Source organism: Pyxicephalus adspersus, chromosome 2 (assembly GCF_032062135.1).
Source record: "Pyxicephalus adspersus chromosome 2, UCB_Pads_2.0, whole genome shotgun sequence".
Taxonomy (NCBI): Eukaryota; Metazoa; Chordata; class Amphibia; order Anura; family Pyxicephalidae; genus Pyxicephalus; species Pyxicephalus adspersus.
Window position 1 is genome coordinate 119,626,764 of NC_092859.1, and position 19,281 is coordinate 119,646,044.

A 19,281-nucleotide genomic window follows, 5' to 3' on the forward strand; every position below is an offset into this window, starting at 1 on the left:
GCAAACTATTCTGCCAACTGTTCAGCATTGGGTGACCAGGGTGAATGACATTCAATACATAGAAAAGCTTGTGAGATCAAGAGACTGATCTTCACGCAGAGCAGTGCGTACCTGGTTTTACTGGGACAACTTTAAGACCTCTTCAGATTATCTACGACTGCTCCGTCCTCCTGCACAGGACCTAAGCGTTTCACAGGCTTTTCCACATACCCCCCCTTTTCCTTCCCTATGTGTCTCTCCGCCCCCACGCCTATTCTTCTACTGTTGTATAACTCTTTCTGTATCCTTTCCTTTCTATTTTTCCTTTTTTCTCTAATCATAAAAATCGGTGACCAATGAGACTTCAACTAGGTCATAACGTTCTAGTTACAGATTAAGCATTGAATAACTGTTCGTTATGCCAAAATGTATCCTGCTGTAAATTGTTTCTCCTTATTTTTCCATGATGTTATTTCCATTGTTACAGTACTATTTGCTATGTTTTTGTTCAACTGTTTGATACCTTCTACCTCTGCTGGATTAGGCACTGTAAAAGTCTGTTTTTGTTGGTTGCTAATAAAATTAAATAAATAAAAAACTTCTAGTAAATACATTAAAATGTCCTAAATGAAAGCTCCTGAAATAGTAAAATATCTGATAATGTGTCTTGTAGTATGAGTTCATATCAGGTTGGTTAGTTTTGTGAAAATCTAACAAAAAACTTTTGTATTGTGTTTTCTTTAGTCCCATGAGAAAGTCAGCAAACGTCTGCACCAGCGCTTCCAAACATGGCTGAACAAATGGAATATGGAGCATGTTAGCCGAGAGATGGCAGCTGATACCAGAAAGTGGTTGATGGGTGAGGGGGTGGAAGGCATGGTGCCTTGTGCCACCACTCGGGACTCAGAGATCCTACATTTTGTGGACATCAACAAGTACCGAGTTAAATACGGACCACCTTTTAAAACACCCTAAATGCCAACAACAAGCAACCCTCCATCTCTGAACTGGCTGAAGTAGTCCAGGCTTTTCTGAAGGACGTAATCTTTTTGCCTAAAAGAAAAAGAATCATTGGCAGAAGCATGGCAGTACCTAACTGTCATGAGAGGGTGAATTTTTTTTTTTCTGCTGCCAGAGAAGGCGTTGTAATCCCTTCTGACAGAAAAGGGGTTTAGTGTTACTGAAAATCTCCTGCCAACTGCCCCACCAGTTAGTCTTAGCAGACCTCCTCCTATTCCTGGTGTGTAAATACAAGCTTGTAAATAACGTCAACAGAGGTCGTCCCATATACCCCCTGTACCCATTTCTTATTTTATAGCAAGCACTGTCTTAGATTAATGTTCTGTTACCTATCTTTGTAACATAGTGATGGGGGGGAGGGGACATATAAAAACCACAACCTCCTTTATTACTGTTTCTACCAAAGGGAGCCTATTGAGAGTGATATATATATATATATATATATATATATATATATATATATATATATATATATATATATATAATGGTATATATGTTTATTCACCCCATTCAGAGACCCCCTTTGTTGTATTTCTGTCAGTGTGAGTATTACATTTTATCTTCTATCCTTTCTTCTGCCCCTTTTTTTAAAACAGTGTAAATAAAGAAAAGGTTTGGTATGACTATGTTTCAGATGTAAACTAATGTTGACTATTTTTACAGCCGCACAGCAATACATGATATCTGCAGTCACTGAGATGTCTAATGGCCAACCAAGGCTCTACTATTCTATTATTTCAATGTACAGAAATAAACCAAATGTATAGTTATCTTCTATACACTTAGTGAAGTGTCACAGAATACTGAGATGGTCAAATTATTATTTGATTTGATTTTTTTTTCTTTATTGCCCTCTCCCCTTGCCACAAAAACACTCCACCTGCACAATGCAAATAGGACGTGTTGAGTTTTTACTGTTAAAGTGTAATTTGTCCATCCAAATACAGGTTAAGGATTATGCATTTGGACTGAAGCTTTCAACTGGAGTCTTTCTTAGAACCCCAGTGGTGACTTTCAGGAATTCCCAGCTACATCTTCCTGTTGTGACTATTACAGTGCCTTGCTGTGGAGTCTCAGAGCTGCTACATACTCTGTAATATAGAAGAAAGAGACTTCAACAGCACAGTAAAAACATACTAGCTGCAGCTTGCTGAAGTTTAGTTGGCGATAGTTAGTCCACTACTGCCAATTCCAATATTGAAAGAGTAATTCCCAGTACTGACATCGAAGAAAGCCTGTGCTTAAAGAGAGGAGCAGCCTGCCACCTTCTGAAAATGTTAGTCATTTGGTCGGATGGTCGGATTTTATTACATTCCTGATTATTGACCTAAAATAGATTTCTCCAGATCAGAAAGTCAGCCCAATATCTGTATACTTGTGCAAAGTCTGTGACTTGAGTAATAAAGACATATGACAAGCTTACCGGCCAATAGTTTTTTCAGGGTTCAGTAGGGGCAGTCAGTGTACTTAGTAAAGAATAACTTCACTCAAACAATTGTGAAAATGTCTAGGAGGAGGGATTGCTGTAGAGGGTCAAGCTGGTAATACCATACATATATTATGTATAATATAATATTATATATATATAACCAAGAATTAATGGATGAGTAAAATAAAAACCTGCCTTTTTCTAGGTTCACCATTTGGAACAATTTGGGAACGTTTATATATCCACATTCAAAGCGACACTAAACTCATTGGTATCAGTGGGCTATTTGCTATATTTATCTTACACCACAGCATTCAAGCTCCTCACAGCAATGACGGGTCCACGACCCTTACATCTCCCGAACATGCCATGTTCTCTGAACACTCCTCCGGGTTTATTCCCATCCTCTATGACTTTTGGGTGGTTGCAATGATTTAACTTGTGTGTGCAGAAGTTATATTGTGTCCGGCATCTTGGTATGTTCTCGGTGGTGCTTGGAATAGTGCCGAGCATGTCATTGCCTGGCTCATGCGCCGTGCAGTATAAGCAAGCATAAGACATTTTACATCTCTCTTCTAGCAAAAACCTTTAACTCTTGGTGACTTTGTATTTTTAGACAACTGATTCAACTTATTTTTCCTCATGGTAGAGCTCCTCCATGTCTCCTATCAGTTTTGTTACCCCTCTCTACTCTCTTTCCAGTTCTACATGTTTTTTTTTGTTTTTGTGAACTGGTGCCCAAAACTCCATAGTCTAGATGAGTCCTGTCTAATGCTTTGTAAAGGGGCAGGATTAGGTCCTAATCTTTGGTGTCTTTACCTCTTTAACTACAGGGAAGTATTTTGATTCCTTCAAGAATTCTTGCTTTTGAATTCTATTAAGTTTATGGTCCACTAGGACACCCAGATACCCCAGTTAGAATTCCCCTAGAATATATGAAGCATACATGTTTTCACTGCATTACTTTATGTTTATCAACATTAAACAAACTCCATTGGGGTGTGCTTATAAGGACTGTATTCCACTATATCGCTTGGTATCATCTGCAAACACAGAAATGGTGCTGCTAATCCCAAACTTTTTATCATTTATGTTACAAAGTAAGGGCCCTAACACTGAACCCTGAGGTACACCACTAATAAGCTCTGAATACAGCCAGTTCTCTATCCATTTTACAAAGCATCCTTTCTCAACAGTTTCACCCCTGAAAAACTGGAATACTTTTCAGATTTTGGGTAGCCCCTGCTAAAACCAATTTATTGGGAGACACCGGGAAAAAAGCTTTTCGTTTGGTAGCCATTGGAAGGAATGCAATTCATTGGAAGGAATCCATTGCTAATGTGTGGGGATAGTGTGTCAAATATTGTTAAGTCCAAGTATACTACTGCTAAGTAAAGCTTTAGTAGTTTTGTATACTTCTCAGAAAAAGCTGCAAATTTGCCAACCTTTGACTTTCATAAATCTGTTATTTTTTTGGTAAAGAAAAAAAAAAATCTGTTGCCTTTATCAAACTTTGACATATATCCCCAATTATGGATGTTACACTTGTGTGGCTGTAGTTACCTGTAAATACGTAATATATGTAATAAATATATGTTCTCTTTGAAAATTGCAACCAAATTGGCCTTGTGGCTAGTGGTACCATACTAGTGACTTACGAGTCCCTAACAATTGGAAACAATTGCTTTGAAATAGCCAGAGCTCAGGTAGGTTTAATCCATCAGATCCTGGTGCTTTATTCACTTTTACTTTGTTTCTGGAACATATCAGTCAGTTTTAAGCCATTGTGGTTTAACTAAGGCTGTGGTAATACTACCCAATTATGGACTCCACCGTTTGTCCTTGTGTACACAGAGCTGTAGCCATTTGCTTTTCTTTGTCCCCAGTCACCTTGTTAGGGGTCTACATGCTCAGACCTGATCTTTTTATTTAAGGAATGTTTGTATGTTTGTGTTACTCTCATTCACAACCTGACGTTCCTTTTCAATTTTTGCACACTTGATTTCCGTTTTAAATTTTTGTTTTATTCTTTGTAACTCCCAAATGATGTGTTCCTTTATTTTTATATTTTCCTAATATCTTTTTTCCTGTTCGACTTCTTTACATTTGGATGTGAGTTTCCTAGGTTTTACATATTCAGCCTTTTAAACATATTGCCCATCAGAATGTATTTTGTAGTGTTTACTTGCAGTCATTTTGAAACTCTCCCATTTCTGTTCTGTGTTCTTTGATGAAAATATTCCCTCCCAGTTTTTTAAAAATATCTTTTAAAGTTTTTGCTTTTTGTTTGCAACTTGGTTTCATTGAAATTATGTTATGACCGCTGCTACCCAGATTTCATTTATATGAATGAACAACTTGTAAAAAGCTCTGAGATTCTAGCTGTGTACCATACACATTGTCTTATAATACGTTTATAAATGTTTGCCTTTTTACTAAAAGGAGATTTGCTCTGTAAAACATTTGGAGGGACGTTACTCAACTTGGATTTAAAATGAGACTCACATCTATTTCTCAAAAGAAATACTGTCCTCCATCTGCTCAATGGACGACAACTTGATTTGCATTTGGCAAAGGTTTTTCACAGATTTAGTGCTGTTGATGAGATTTTAACAATGAAGTGGTCAGCTGCAGATTTTATATTTTCGCAGTACTACTTTAAAGCAGCCAAGGAATACATTATGAATAAAGCTGCAACTTGTAAACTTTTCTAACTGGTCCTGTTTATCATTCCCTGTCTTTGTCCCCCTCAGTAAAAATCCCATATGGAATCACCATGCTATCAGTCAATTACTATAGGTGAAGCGAGAGGCAATGTTCCATCTCCTGTGAATACTTTTCAGTGCCAGTGACATAGTTACAGCAAGATCATAGTAAGCTAAATACTAAACATGCCAGACAAGTTGAAGTATTTATACTAAACCCCATATTTCAGTTTGCAACATTTTATAACAATTAGCTGATAGATCATCATTTATACAGTTTTTGCATTTTTCAATCCTATTTCCAATATATACAAATTGATCTGCCTAGTCACCACTTTAGAGGAAAAAAACTGATCTCCTTTGTGGCCTATAGCTTTTAGGCTTAGTCTATACGGACGTTTTTCCCAGCATTTAACCTGAGGCTTTTAAAGCCCATGTTTGAAATTCCAATGAGCTAATCCTACACCAGGATGTTTCCTTAAGGCACGTTTATGAGCTTTTTACCATTGCTTGCAACATTTAAAAAGTTAAAATGTGGGGTTAACAATAGAAAACCCCCCAAAATGGGGGTAAACACAGGTAAACGCTTCCATTGATTTCAACAGGCTGTTTTCTCGCGTTGATGGGCACTTGAAAAGTAAACATGGGAAAATGCATCATAGAAGTTTTCCAGGGTTTTAAAGGCTTTAAACCGCTAATAAAAGTACATATTAACGCACTAGGAATGTTTATATGCGTTTTTAAAAACGTCTGTGTAGACCCAGCCTTAAAGTGACCAAAAAAGGTGGGAATAAAATACTCCATATAAAGTAAACCGAATCTGATCTCTAACTATTGGAAAATATGACAGATGATCAAAGCACTTATTGTTATGCATAAATAAAATCTCTTTGTGCTTTTTTCCAATATGAGGACAAAAATGTGTCAATCAGATTTGCAAAAATTAGGTACAAAGAAGTATCAACCTGATTATCACACCTTATGAAATGAGCCTTTAGTAAGAATACTTTTTGCTTGTTTTATAGAGGAAATAACCTTTCCTAAAAATGAACCACCAGTGATTATCCTGCATGCCTGGGGAAGAGAAGTTGGGCCAGAATAATGCAAAGGTGAATTGTTCATTCTTCTGAAAATGCTCTGGGTTACATGAATGAACCACTAGGTTGTGGAAGTCATTTTATGTAGGATGTAAATATTATTATTATTATTTCATGCCTCCTAGACTGGAGTGTGCACATTCAAGAAAATCAGTAAGCAGACCAATGTGTGCACTGGATTGTCAGTCCTAATGAGTTGATCTGCCCATGTTTCTTCCTATAGTACTTTTTTCCTATACAGTGGTACCTCGGTATAAGTCCTGTTTGGACCTGAAAAATCTTTCTTGGTATACAACCTTTGTGCTAGAACTTGTATGGGTCAAAATGAATCACAACACTGCACGCTACCCTTATTTACCTCTCTTGAGACAAAGCCACGACTGCCCACGAGCGTCAGTACGCCAGTTGCTACCGTTCAGTGAACAATCCGCGCTATAACTCTCCGTGAATTACATAACATCTCCTCCTCCCTTCTCAGCACCATCCTAGTAGGCACTCCACTCTTCTCAGCAAGGTAAAGTGAGGTTACATTTTCATTTATTTCATTTAATTGGATTTGTATTTATGTATTTAAGTATTAAGCAGTGTTTTAATGATTCCATACAACCCCATCCATTGATTGATAATATGCCAATAACAATAGGATTTTTTTTCATGGTATAAATCCAAGGATCTGGAACAGATTAGGCACTTATACCAAGGTACCACTGTATTTTACTTTCTGTGCTTCCCTTTGGTCATGCACTCTCATCAGTTACATTGTTTCTCTTGTAGGTAATGGAGATATTTTTTTCTTGGTATTAATATCAGTCTGTACCAGTAAACATGAATGTATTAAAGCTGCAGGTACATTATTAGTTCTTGGCATTGGGACTTCTGATCTGCATTGCTGTTTTTGTGAAAGTACTGCAATTCAAGTTTACATCACATTTTAGCGTTTTGGTAGGACAGAGTCAAATTTAAAAAGTGCCTAAAGTGTAACCTTTTTTCCCTGCCTACAGTTTTTGGAACCCACAACCCCACCCCACACTCTTTCTATACTCCCAAAAGTAAATTAGATTTTAAAATTGTAAAAAAAAAAAAAAATGTGCATGTTTCAAACTGGAGACATGAAGTGCTTCTGTCACAGGTAGGAGTTCATCGCCTGGCATGCCCTGGGCAAATGCAGCCAACACTGTGAATTATATTTGGACTGCTGTTGGGACAATGTAAACACATGCTGAGTAGTATACATGGTAATGAATGCTCTGCACATTCAGAGTGGGATTGGGTTTATTTTTTGCTGCATCTTTGGAGTCTAAGGCATAATTTATACAATGTTCTGTTGGACTGAAATTACAATTCATTTACAGGGATCCAGGTGATGGGTTACACATGTTCAATATGCCATTCAGTATTGATAATTCATGTGAATTATGAATGGGTTTGCCATTACGTCCAATCAAAATGGCTATTCTAATACAAAAAATGGTTTTAATTTTATTAGAATAGTAAATGGTTGCCTGATAATTTTTATATTTTCATAACATTTGCATAATTCTACCCAAATTTCATTTTGTAATATAAAACAATGTATTTGATTTGGCTATAATTTTAATGTTTTTGTGAGCAAAAACATCACATGGTTTAGTGTTTGGCTATTTTAGGAATATGGTGAGTGATGTATGTCCATCAAACAGTATGGAAATGGTAAGCAAGAAAACTAGCACCATGAAACCTTAGACGATGACACAAATATCAACACCTAAAAAAAACCCAAGACAGGTTACAGAAAAAAAATATACATATATTTAGATGTTAGCCATTGTATTTGGTCAGTAGAGTGGAGAGGAGCAGCCAGGCGACACAAGGATAGAAGGTCGGTGGGAGCTCTGCAGACTATGGTCAGGACAAGCAGTAAGGCATCATACAGTCAGCGGAGTGGGAATAACATGGAGCTTAGTCATCTCCAGCGCACAGGTTTAGCAGGGCACGTTGATAGTCTCCTTTTGTGTCTTGCTGCAAAGATAAAGCAATAATCATGTTAAAAAAAAAATATGGTTTATCCCCAGTTCCCTTACCACACCTGCAAGTTCTGAAGAATTTACCATATTGAAGTTTATTTTATTACCCTTTTGTTTTTGTTTTTTTTAATCTCTTAAAAACTATTTATTTAAAGTAAATGTGTTAACAGTGCCATAAAAGCTTTTCCCTGATGGTAAACTGCAGCAAGGACAGCTGCTGATATTGGTGTGCGAGTATCGGTTGGACAAGTCACTGCCAATCCCAACTGGAGCTCTGCAATTAGCATTTCTTATTCGCCAACATTTATATATTGGATAATAATAATACAACATGGAGTGTGTTAGTAGCAGTCTGAACCCCCCACCCACATCGGATCATTGCTTACACAGATCAGGGCAGTCTTCTACACATTGCCCCAACAGGGTTTGAAGCTTCTATGCTGCTGCTGCCGCCCATATGATGGTAAAGACTTATTCCCATGTAATAAACTACAACAGATGGTTTAGGTGTGAATGGGCCTAAGTGTTTTATAATGCTCCACGCACCAATCTTTCAGCTATACACAAGCAAGGTTTTATTCAAAACAGTAATTGGTTAGTCTGTATTCACTCAAACACATAATCCAGCTGAACAGCATACAGAAGCAGAGCTCGGAATCGGTTCCCTATGACTTCTAGTCAGCTGCTCTAAATACTATATTGTGCACATGAAAACATTTTGTTTATATCTGCTGGGGATATTTAATTTGATGTTAAAGGATATACAATGTTATACCATACTTACTGAAATGAAGTAGGACAAAGATTTGCCATATTTCTTCTTGAATTCTGCCTTGATTTTAAGCAGATCCACTTCACTGCGGGACACCATATTCCGGATCAAAACTTTATCTCTGGTGCCTTTGCCCTGGCAAACAAAAAGTTACTGGTTTATTCCCAATGGAAGACCAAATGACAATCCAGAAATAAGAAGCTCACCAACAGGAACTACAAACCATACTTATATTTAGATGTCATGAAACCAAACTCCTCTAATTAGGTAATGACTGGTCTAGTGCAGTCTGACCTCACAGTGATTTATGAAGGCAGGAGGAACAGTTTGTATATATATTGTATTGTTAAGTAAATCATGTACATCATTTATGTATGTATGTCATATCATGTACAGAATTTTCATGTTGCAGGGCAAACCACCATACAATAGCACTGGTGTTGTGTTATGGGGAAATCTATCTGGATAAAAATACCAGCACAGTCATGGCTGATTAAAGAGTCCCAAGCTTTACAAGTTACATATCTAGAAAAGAGATGCAACTACCACAAGCAAAACTCCTGACCTGTTCCAGGTATAAGCCTTTGCATTTGTATCTGAGCCAGACATCAAGCATTTCTAGAAGGGCAGCAATGGCAGCCCATGTACTTCTTTGCATCCAGGTTTAAGAGAGGCCATGACTCTAATTACCAATCTAATCACGTCAGGTCTTTCATTTATGCTTGCTACACAGCCAAGTAGAAATCTGAGTTCTCTTACATACAGATATAGAGGGAAAATGGTGTTTTCTACCAACTTTGTCCTTTAAAGTTTAGTTAGTGGAATAGGAATATTTTACCTTAATAAATAATATTGTATGTGCTTTAAAGGACAGTGGAGACAAAAAAAAACCTGTAAGTTTTCTAAAGGAACTTAGGCTAGGTATACACATGAGCAATGGTTCTTGTCTGATAATCGGCTCAGGGCTGATATCAGACGAGAATCTTGCGTGTGCACAGTGCTCATCGTCTGAACGACTGTCCTGGCGGATCCATGGACAACAAACAATCTCTAAAGAGGAGAATGGTACTGTATGTACAGCACTTGTTCATGCATCGTGCAGTCTTTGGAAAGGATCATGAAAGATCCTTTTCAATGACAATTATTGCACGTGTGTACATAGCCTTAGAAAAGTTGTTGAAATGTTTCTTTATTTGTAAATATTGGTATTACCTTCATGGAGTCGTACAACCTGTCAGCAAAATACAGTGGCTTGTTCTGAATACACTGCACTGCAAGAAAGAAAACATCAAGGAGACGTTACCTATGCTTCATAAAACTGAATTTTGTCACAGTACATTATAAAGGATCGGAACATTCAGAAGACTAACACTGCCCACACACAGATTCTGATACATCAGATCAGTTTACCCATATGTAGTATGAGTACAGCCTCTATCAGTATACAGATGATGTGATTCTATGTCAGCATTAATGCAAAGAAACAAATTCCACTTTAAGGAATAAAAAATAAATACACTGCCTCTATAATTGTAGGTAAAATCCTCAATTTCCAACCCAGATATTGCTCTATGCATTCTAGTTAGTTTTTTAATTTAGAAACGCAGGCACCAACATGTTCTCTTCCTATCTGGTACATGTATTTATTTCTGTCTCCTTATAAGTTTGCAGGAATAATGGGAATGTATTACAGCCTATGGGACTGCAGGGCACATGCTCCAAATGAAGCCCATAATGTAACTCCTGCAGACTTGTCAGTCAGAAGACTAATAAGACTTGTCAGTCAGAAGACTAATAAATGCACTTATGCTTTAGGATTTAACACCTTAAAGAATGTATAGTTCATAATTTAACAAAATGACCTAGGATGCTTTCTACAATTACACGGGCAGATGAGCTGTCAAATGTGCATTTGGCTAACCGGTCCTACCAAATATTTATCAGCCCCCAAATATGGGACACGTGTACAATATTCTGCCCTTTTAATTGCTGGGGATAGGGTAAACCGCAGGGGCGCTAGATTAAATCTACATCTCATCATTATTTAACATTTGATCAGAAAGCAAGAAGCTGTCACTTCTGATCAGTTCCCTGGTTTAAATAAAAGACTTACCAAGATTAAGGAATGCATTCTCCAGGTCACCTTTCACTTCTTTCTTTATGCTCTCCTGCATGTCATATGGACTGTAGCTCTTGTACCTCTCGAACACTAGATATAGAAAAAATTATATTTAGTTACACAGGCACCATTAAAAAATATATTAATGATAATGAATAATTAGTTGCATTCATTATGTCTTTTATATATGCCTAGATTTGAGCTTTAACATCATTGCAAAGATCATGATAAATCAATATTAATTCATTCTACAAGGAACAGACGGGAGACAGGAAGACTCTGCAGAGCACTATGGAGATGATATTTGTGTTACAAATAGCTTCCTTTCCTGCTCTTCACATTCCACCTATAGGCAGGACGACAGCCAGAGAGACATATGAATACATCGCTTTACATCCTCCATGAATAGTCTTTCGGTCTCCTTTTTTTGGAGATTAGTTGGGACAAATCTCCGCCTAATCCTAGATGATTTGGGGGCAGCAATTATTTGCCAGTAATTACCAGTGATTTAATGATGTTGGTAGCATTTTTTTTTCTGCTACACAGTAAACCATTTCTACCTTATTAGGTTTATGTACTCTGTGTAAAAACGTCCTCCTTTAGCAATCTGTGGGGAATCTATACAAGTGAATAGTGCATAGGGATTGAAGTGAGATTTGTGCTGGCATTAAAGCAGCTTGCTGGGCAGCTAAACTACAAATTACAATTAGCAAGTTAATGATTCCATAAAAATAATGATACCAGAAATGACCTTAAAAAAAGGATTGTTTTGAATATATCACCCATCTGACATGATAAGAAAAGAATACCATTGTTCTTTTTATGTACAGGTGTGGGGGGTTATTTATAAGCAATAGTATGGATATTCTGGCTATCACAGTGTTAATGACTTGAAATGGAAGGTTGGGGGGTTTTTTTTTGATTATTTAATTCATCTTTTACTTGCACATGGCTGTAAGCCATAAGGGTGTGCATTACACGTCGATCTAACCCTGGGAATAACCTATTATTGTGTGATTGTTTTTTCATAGTTCATTGCCAGACTGGAGCAGGACCTGGTTGCATTGCTTCCCTACATACAAGGAGGACATGATTTCAATATTTTATCGAATAGAGGGGTCAAGGTTTACAGGAATGGTTTGCAAGAAATACAAATTTTCTTGGCAGCCAATACGCTCTGTTTGGCTTGAAGCTGAACTGCAGGCAAACTGCATTCTATTCCACATAATATCACAGGAATTTAATTATTTTGGGGAAATACTGTTAATGATCAACACAGTTTTACAACAATCATATACCTTTCTGTAGATGGTGGGTGTTTCTTTCGGTCATGATTGTAATCCACTTGCTTACATCTGTTCCCTTTCTCTTTACTCCAGCCTCGTATAGCTCCTGTGCCATAATGGGAAATCAGAGAAGGTTTAGAGTCATGACTGTAGGTAGGTGGGCTGTGTTGATTCTTATAATATAAAATAGTTTTGGCTAGATAAAAGGTATCAGAAATGTTTCTCTGGGTATCAAGTCATAAATTGCTATGAATTTTTATCTTTTACAAAGGCCAGTATATCACTGTGAACCTTTGAATCTATTCTGGAAACGTAAGCTTGAAGGTAATATGAGTGTTAGAGACAGGAAATAATGTGCATTTCACTAGATTGGCAGGTACATTGGATATGGGTGGTTAAAATGGAAGAGAAAGTTTATATTGGGCAGTGTAATGTTTTCATGTGGCTGTAGGCAAACTGTGATTAAACTGCCTCTGAATTCAATTACAAGGATACAAAACATTACTGACACTTCAGGATGCTATACTTTAATATGACTGCATGTTTTTCTGTATATAATATCTTGTTATCCATCTGTATATAATATCTTGTTATCCATCTACTTACCCTGGCATCCTGGTCAATCTTCTCATAATCCACCACTGAACTATCTTCTTGCCTTTTGCCCTGCACACAAACACAGCAGAAGACTGATCATTTTATGGGTTTTCACAAATAGCACAATAAACAATAATCCATAATGTTCCTGATTCTCATCAGCTCGTTTACAAGATACATTGAATATGAGGAGTTGATGATTACTTGTAATAATCTGGCAGTGCATGGGTACAAATATCAGGATTTCTGGAGACTTCTAAAGAGTCTGTGCAGGTCTACTTGTGCTACTGACCTTAGCGAGTGCAACCATCAGCTTCCTGAAGTCCCCTGATGTGTCTGAAATAATGTCCTTCTCCAATTCTGTCTTGTATACTGGAAAAAAAAAACAAAGTGATCATTATAAACCCTTACAGGAAACTCTATCCCGAGTCATCCACTACATCAATCCTCCTGTACGTACATCTACAGGCCACTAGGGGTCAGGCTTATCCTAACTCATTAATCTGAAGGTAAAGTGATATGTTGGGCTGGTGTTAGAAGAAGTGGGGAGCTTCTTGTGTAGGAACAGGTATATTACAATCATTTGGAGAATTGGTATGTTTGCTAATATTTTATTAACTGCATTGAAATGACAGATGGAATGAGTAGTTTGTATTGGCATGGTTTTTACCTTTTTATCCTTCTGTTTGTAATAATTACAAGACAAATGTCTGTTCTAGTTATATTAGTGAAAAGTTTGCCAACACTCACACTCTTTGTATGCAGCCTGGATTGCATGGAGCTCCTGGTTATCTCGTGAGCAGATAATTTCAATAAGTGTATCTTCATCTGTACCCAAGCCCTAAAATTAAAAGACGGCATTAATTTAGAAAAACAAAGTAAAACAAAAAGTATAATTCAAAGCCACATCTTATTTCATGATGCAAAAGCTTCCCAAAGTCCATTCACACAATTGATTTGCTGTAACAAGCATTACATGAACACACAGCTAGTTACATAGCTAGAACACATAGCTAACTAGTGCTGTTCAATGTGCTTCATTGCTAGAAATGATCTACGTGTCTTTTTCTGGTGCATTTCACCGCACTAACAGCTCACACAAGTAAATTGGCATCTCTAACATAAAATATGTCAATATCATGCACTAATATGCCACTATGTTGTGATTGGACCGAAAGACAAGATAAATTCCCACCAAATAATGTAATGACTTTGAAGACAAATATTTAAATCAAAAGCAGACTAACAATTCTTCACATAAACATTACTGCTTAGACCTATATCTATTGTGGTTTTCTCATTTTGTAGAAGTACACACCCTAAAAGAATGTTTTTTTTGTTTCACTTCTGAGACTTTGTAGCACAGTCCATCCAATGTATGTCAGAAAAAACTGAAATAAAAGCACCGTGATAATCTGAATTGATTCAATACCTGAAACCTAATTACAGCTCCTAAGTTTAAGGGTTTGCTCACATCCATGGCAGAGTTGCAGTTACTCCAAATGCCAAAAATCACCTAATATAAATGTTTGGATGGAGCTCATGTTTTACAGGTGGGCAGAATTAAACAGAAGGGCCTTCTTTAGACATTCTAAATACCTACAAGGACACATCTAAAAGGAAGGGGGTACATAAAGTAGCAGCAACAGATACATAGTGCTTGAAATCCTTGAAAAGTGCTAATTCTCCTGGCTTTACATAAAGACCAGACTGCATGCAGAAAGAACAGCCAGGGAAATTAAAAACTAATAAGACTGAAGCGAATGACAACCGCATGCCATTTACTACATTGTTGGCATTGGATCATAAAATTCATAGTGACTTACCTTCATTGCAGCTTTCAGTTCTGAAGCATCATATTGAGGTCGTGTCTTCATCAGTCCAAGGATCAGAGTCTCCAGATTTCCGGAGAGAGCACCTTTCAGTGCTGAGGGGAGATCCTACAAATAAAGAAAGAAGACCACTTCATTTACAGCAATCAACAAGTATGCTTGTGTTACAATTTGCCTAGCGATGACAGATAAAAACGCCAAAACCATATTATTTACTTATCATTGCAAGCAGCAAAGCTCTGTCTCAAAAATAACATCCAATTAATTATTTTTCAAAATCTTGTTTAGTAAATATAAAGAATATAAAGAATATATTTTTGCACTTTTGTCTTGGGACAATAACATTTCATAGACAGCAATGTACCTTTTTGGTCCTTCTTTGGTAGGCAAATGCGATGTCCTGCCTCTGCTCATTGCTGCGGTTTGTTAGAATGTTGATGATTGTCAGTTCATCCACTCCTGAAATGAAATGTTATGGCATTATTCCTGTACTGGCAGCATAAGAACATACATAAGAGGGAGAAATGATTGCAGATTACATACTATTTGCAAAGCCAAAAAATAAACACATATGGAAAGTATATCAGCATCAAAGAAAAAGAAAGGGGGAGTGCCTGAAAAACCTATTTCAAGTGTTAGCACAGATTACCATACAATGAAAATGCAAGCATAAACATATGTGTAACACTATATATAAAGGAACGTATGAGGTCTTTGTGGTAAGTGAGAGATTGTGATATGAGATTCATATGCTGCACACTTCAAGTAGGATGTATGCCAGACTAGTGGAGCAAAGTACACATTTCATATTGTGCAAGGTAATGGGCTTTAATATTAGCCCTCTGAATAATACATTGTCTGTGCACTCTCATGTCTCCTTAGAAAACATACAAATACACTTATCGTAAGATACTGAGCAACCCTGAGTGCTGCAGATACAGGAATGACTTTGCTAATTAGCTTTCAAACTGCAGCAATTAAGGCCAGCCAAGCACAGTACAGAAAACGTCAATCTGCATTTAGAATAAGAATAAAGTCCATCAGCATTTCACAGAAGAGCCATGGTCAACACACACTGCTGCAAAGAATGTCTATTTTTTATTTATTCAGAGCTGTTCCATTATGATATAAATAAGTGAAGGCAAAGCCAAGAGGAAATCTGACCAGTTTCCGCTATTCCTGGAGCATGTTATGGTTTGCTTGGTTTTCCTGGCACACGTACAGCAGCAGCACTGTGTACATATCTCAGACACAATTGCTCTGGATATGGCTCTCTTAAGACCTCTAACAATTGCAGTGATTTCCTATTGTAGTGAACACCTGGAATGCTGTCAACAAGAGCAAACATGAGACAAGGAAGGTATGGGAATGGAGCACCAAACAAGGGAAGTTACACCCATGTATAAACATCTATCACCACAATATGTGCACATCGGTCAGGTGACCAAGACTATTATTCCCATCCGAAATGTTTAGCTCAAACTTTTAATAATGGTAATATTGAAAGAACACTTCCAAATAAATATCTTAATGTTAGCACCAGGGACTGTGATGGAAACACAATAACCAAGAAAAAAAGTTCAGTGATGACGTGCAGTTACCTATAGTGACTAGATTACTATTTGTTTAAAGTATATCTAAACCTATGACCAAGCATATAATATATTGCAGTCTACAAATCCTCAGTGGTGGCTGAAGCATCATTATTTTCTTTTAACGTCAAGTACATTTACTACAAATACCTTAATTTTATCAGGAAGATTGTGTCTATGTGACTTTCAATGGACCATACCGAAATCTAAAACAATGTCATTAACTTTCTCAGCCATCGTCTGTAAACCACAAAGAAATGTCCCTCCCATTGGAAAATATACTCAGAAGGAATAATTAATGAGACTTAAGGCATAAATTGAAAATAAAAACCAAGCCAGCTCCGTACAATATAACCCAGTACAGAACACACTGCAAAGTTTTTAGTTTCTATCATTTAAAGTAGCAGTCATAGAACCTTCTCCAGATGGATTATGTTCTGCATGGAGTATGTAAGAGGATAAATACTGCACTGCAAAATCAATACCTGGGGAAGTGCGGAGACTACATTTTTTCAGCAGTCTGAGCAATAAATTCTATAAGTACAAGGGCAAGGGCAAGGGCAAGCAGCTGATAGACAAGCCACAGCCCTTGTGTCATAGGTGACAACATTATGGTCCTCTCCTTCGACTGTGCTACAGTCTGTGCGATCCAGATTTACCTGGGCATTGCCATCATTGAAAAGGATATAACACCGGCACAGAAATGGCAGGATGGAAATTCAATTCACAGGGTTAAAAGGTAGGGTAGCCATAAAATAAAAAGATACATTTCACTTTTAAACATATATAAAATAATCTATTTTCAGTTTTTGTTCTGCATTAAGACATAGGGATTGTTGAATGAAAGCCAATTATTTAGCAACCAAATATCAGAAATACCACAAAAATCTGCACTTTTATTGTGCAACAATTTTGGAAGAAATCCACATAGGCATGCGAGAACTTTAATGTGACCACAGGAAAAGAACTCTCATACAGGGCGGGGGACAATTAACAGATGGCGTTGTATGTAGCACTCAGGAATTTATTTAGTTGTATAAAGTTAACTCATCTGATAAAGAGTCCAAGTCACCTGAACTGCGTTCTGCTGCAATAAAATGCAGAAGATGGAAGTCACAGTCCACTGGACTTTGACCACAGAAAACCAGACATAGCACAGTTGTAGAGCTTTAAGTATGCAGCGGGGTTCTATCAAATGTGGCCGGCATCAAAAGCAGCAGCACCAGGAATATATCTTGTCAAGAATGTAGAACAGTGACTATTGTTTGAAGGGTAGGTACAGATTTAAAAGATAACAACAAATTTTGTAAGGACTGGTTAGGCAACATTGCAAATACAAAACATTTTTTTTCACATTACAGACCAAAACATTTACTTTGGAGCTACACACATTAATAACTGGTCAATGTATGTGATCAGCTTTGATAAGGCACCAACCTTTTGTCTTTATTGCAGTTTCCAGGGCTGCAGCATCTCTGTCTGCATCAAAGTTGGTGGAAGGTCTGACAGTACCAAGAGCTTGCTGGGTGGAGCAGGATTGCTGCAGGGGAAATTTATACAGTATGTTAGTAATGGGGAACTGGGACCCATAATAATGTATAAACTAAACACTTTATTTATTGTGCAGCATGTTACTTACATTTCCTTCCAGTTTTAGTTTGCCTAGGATTTCATGAATAGTAGTCATTGCTGCAGGTTCTGAAACAAAGAAAACAAAATTAAATATAAAAATAATACAAAAATTGACTTCACCTTTGTAGCAGCGAATCCACCACACCCAACGTGAACAATTTACATGATGATAAAACTGTCATTCCTGCCTATCTTCATCCCTAAATAATGTGGCTCAGAGTTAATATTATACACAGACCGGCTTACTGATCACCAGAAATGACAACATAATGGAAGACGATTCAAGTACAAGCAGGCACACCCAACCCCCTGCCTAACATGAAAACTAAATAAGGTAAGAGACCAGTAAATCTGTTTATGGGATAGTAGGATAGAATCCAGAATTATTGTCCTTTACAAAGCTATACAGAAATCCAATCAATTACATCATTAAACTTTTAATTCTGTCAAATGTATTCATTAAAAGCTTTATAGAACATATTACTAAAACAATGTCCATGTGTGTGTGCTGTCAAAATAAAGTAATTAGCGGTGGTTTCATCAGTTTTGAGCGTAATATTCCACTACACCTATGCATTTGTCTGTTAACAAAATCCATTAAGCTACGTACACACTTCCAATTATTATCGTCGGAAAACGAACGACGAACGTTCCTGCACGATATATATGAACGATCGTATAGCACCGATCCTGCACATAGAGGTAACGACACGATCGTTCGTAGATATTGTACACACAATAGATACGATCGTTTGAGCGATAGAGGAACTATGTGCACGACAGGAAAGTGAACAGACGTTCGTTCATCACGCATGCTCTGAACATGGACGATCAACGAACGTCCGTACACACGAACGATGTTCAACGATCGTCGCCCAATCCGATCCGCCGGTCCGGTCGTTCGTTTCCAACAATTTTCCTCGTTCGTCGGCGTCGTTGGTTACTTTTTTACGAACGATTTTTTGCCCAATCGATCGTTCGTCGTTCGATTGTAACGATAAAAATTGGAAGTGTGTACGCACCTTTACCGGTCTAAGGTATCAATCATAATGACCGACCCCCTTTGCCTTTATAAGCAGACAAACCCACATTCCGCTCTCCCATTTGTGAAAGGATCTTCAATGACAGATTGAGCCATTTGGACAGGGTATTGTCCTTAAGGGGTATCCTAAAAATGTCTTGTCGATGGACATTGTAATATTCAACATTATGTATGAC

The 19,281-nt window shown here is 37.4% G+C and overlaps 2 protein-coding genes across 6 annotated transcripts in view; one reads left to right on the top strand and one right to left on the bottom strand.

The window, feature by feature from the left end:
* Nucleotides 1-5,138, top strand: part of SIN3A (SIN3 transcription regulator family member A) — a 51,051-nt gene extending 45,913 nt beyond the window's left edge. For 4 of the 5 annotated variants that reach the window (XM_072402166.1, XM_072402169.1, XM_072402167.1 and 1 more), the window contains one exon: nucleotides 724-5,138. In XM_072402166.1, the coding sequence (XP_072258267.1) occupies nucleotides 724-954 (231 nt within the window). In that variant the 3' untranslated portion in view covers nucleotides 955-5,138. The remainder of the gene's footprint in view (nucleotides 1-723) is intronic. The other variant, XM_072402170.1, reaches the window with a different exon arrangement.
* Nucleotides 5,139-7,995: 2,857 nt separating this feature from the next.
* Nucleotides 7,996-18,129, bottom strand: ANXA2 (annexin A2; the record flags this gene model as incomplete). The annotated part of the gene is given in 12 exon segments (XM_072402173.1): nucleotides 7,996-8,228; nucleotides 9,018-9,140; nucleotides 10,218-10,276; nucleotides 11,119-11,214; nucleotides 12,423-12,516; nucleotides 13,017-13,076; nucleotides 13,300-13,379; nucleotides 13,758-13,848; nucleotides 14,834-14,947; nucleotides 15,204-15,298; nucleotides 17,869-17,971; nucleotides 18,071-18,129. Coding segments are annotated over 12 exon segments (1,023 nt in total). The 3' UTR covers nucleotides 7,996-8,168.
* Between the last annotated feature and the right edge of the window lie 1,152 nt (nucleotides 18,130-19,281).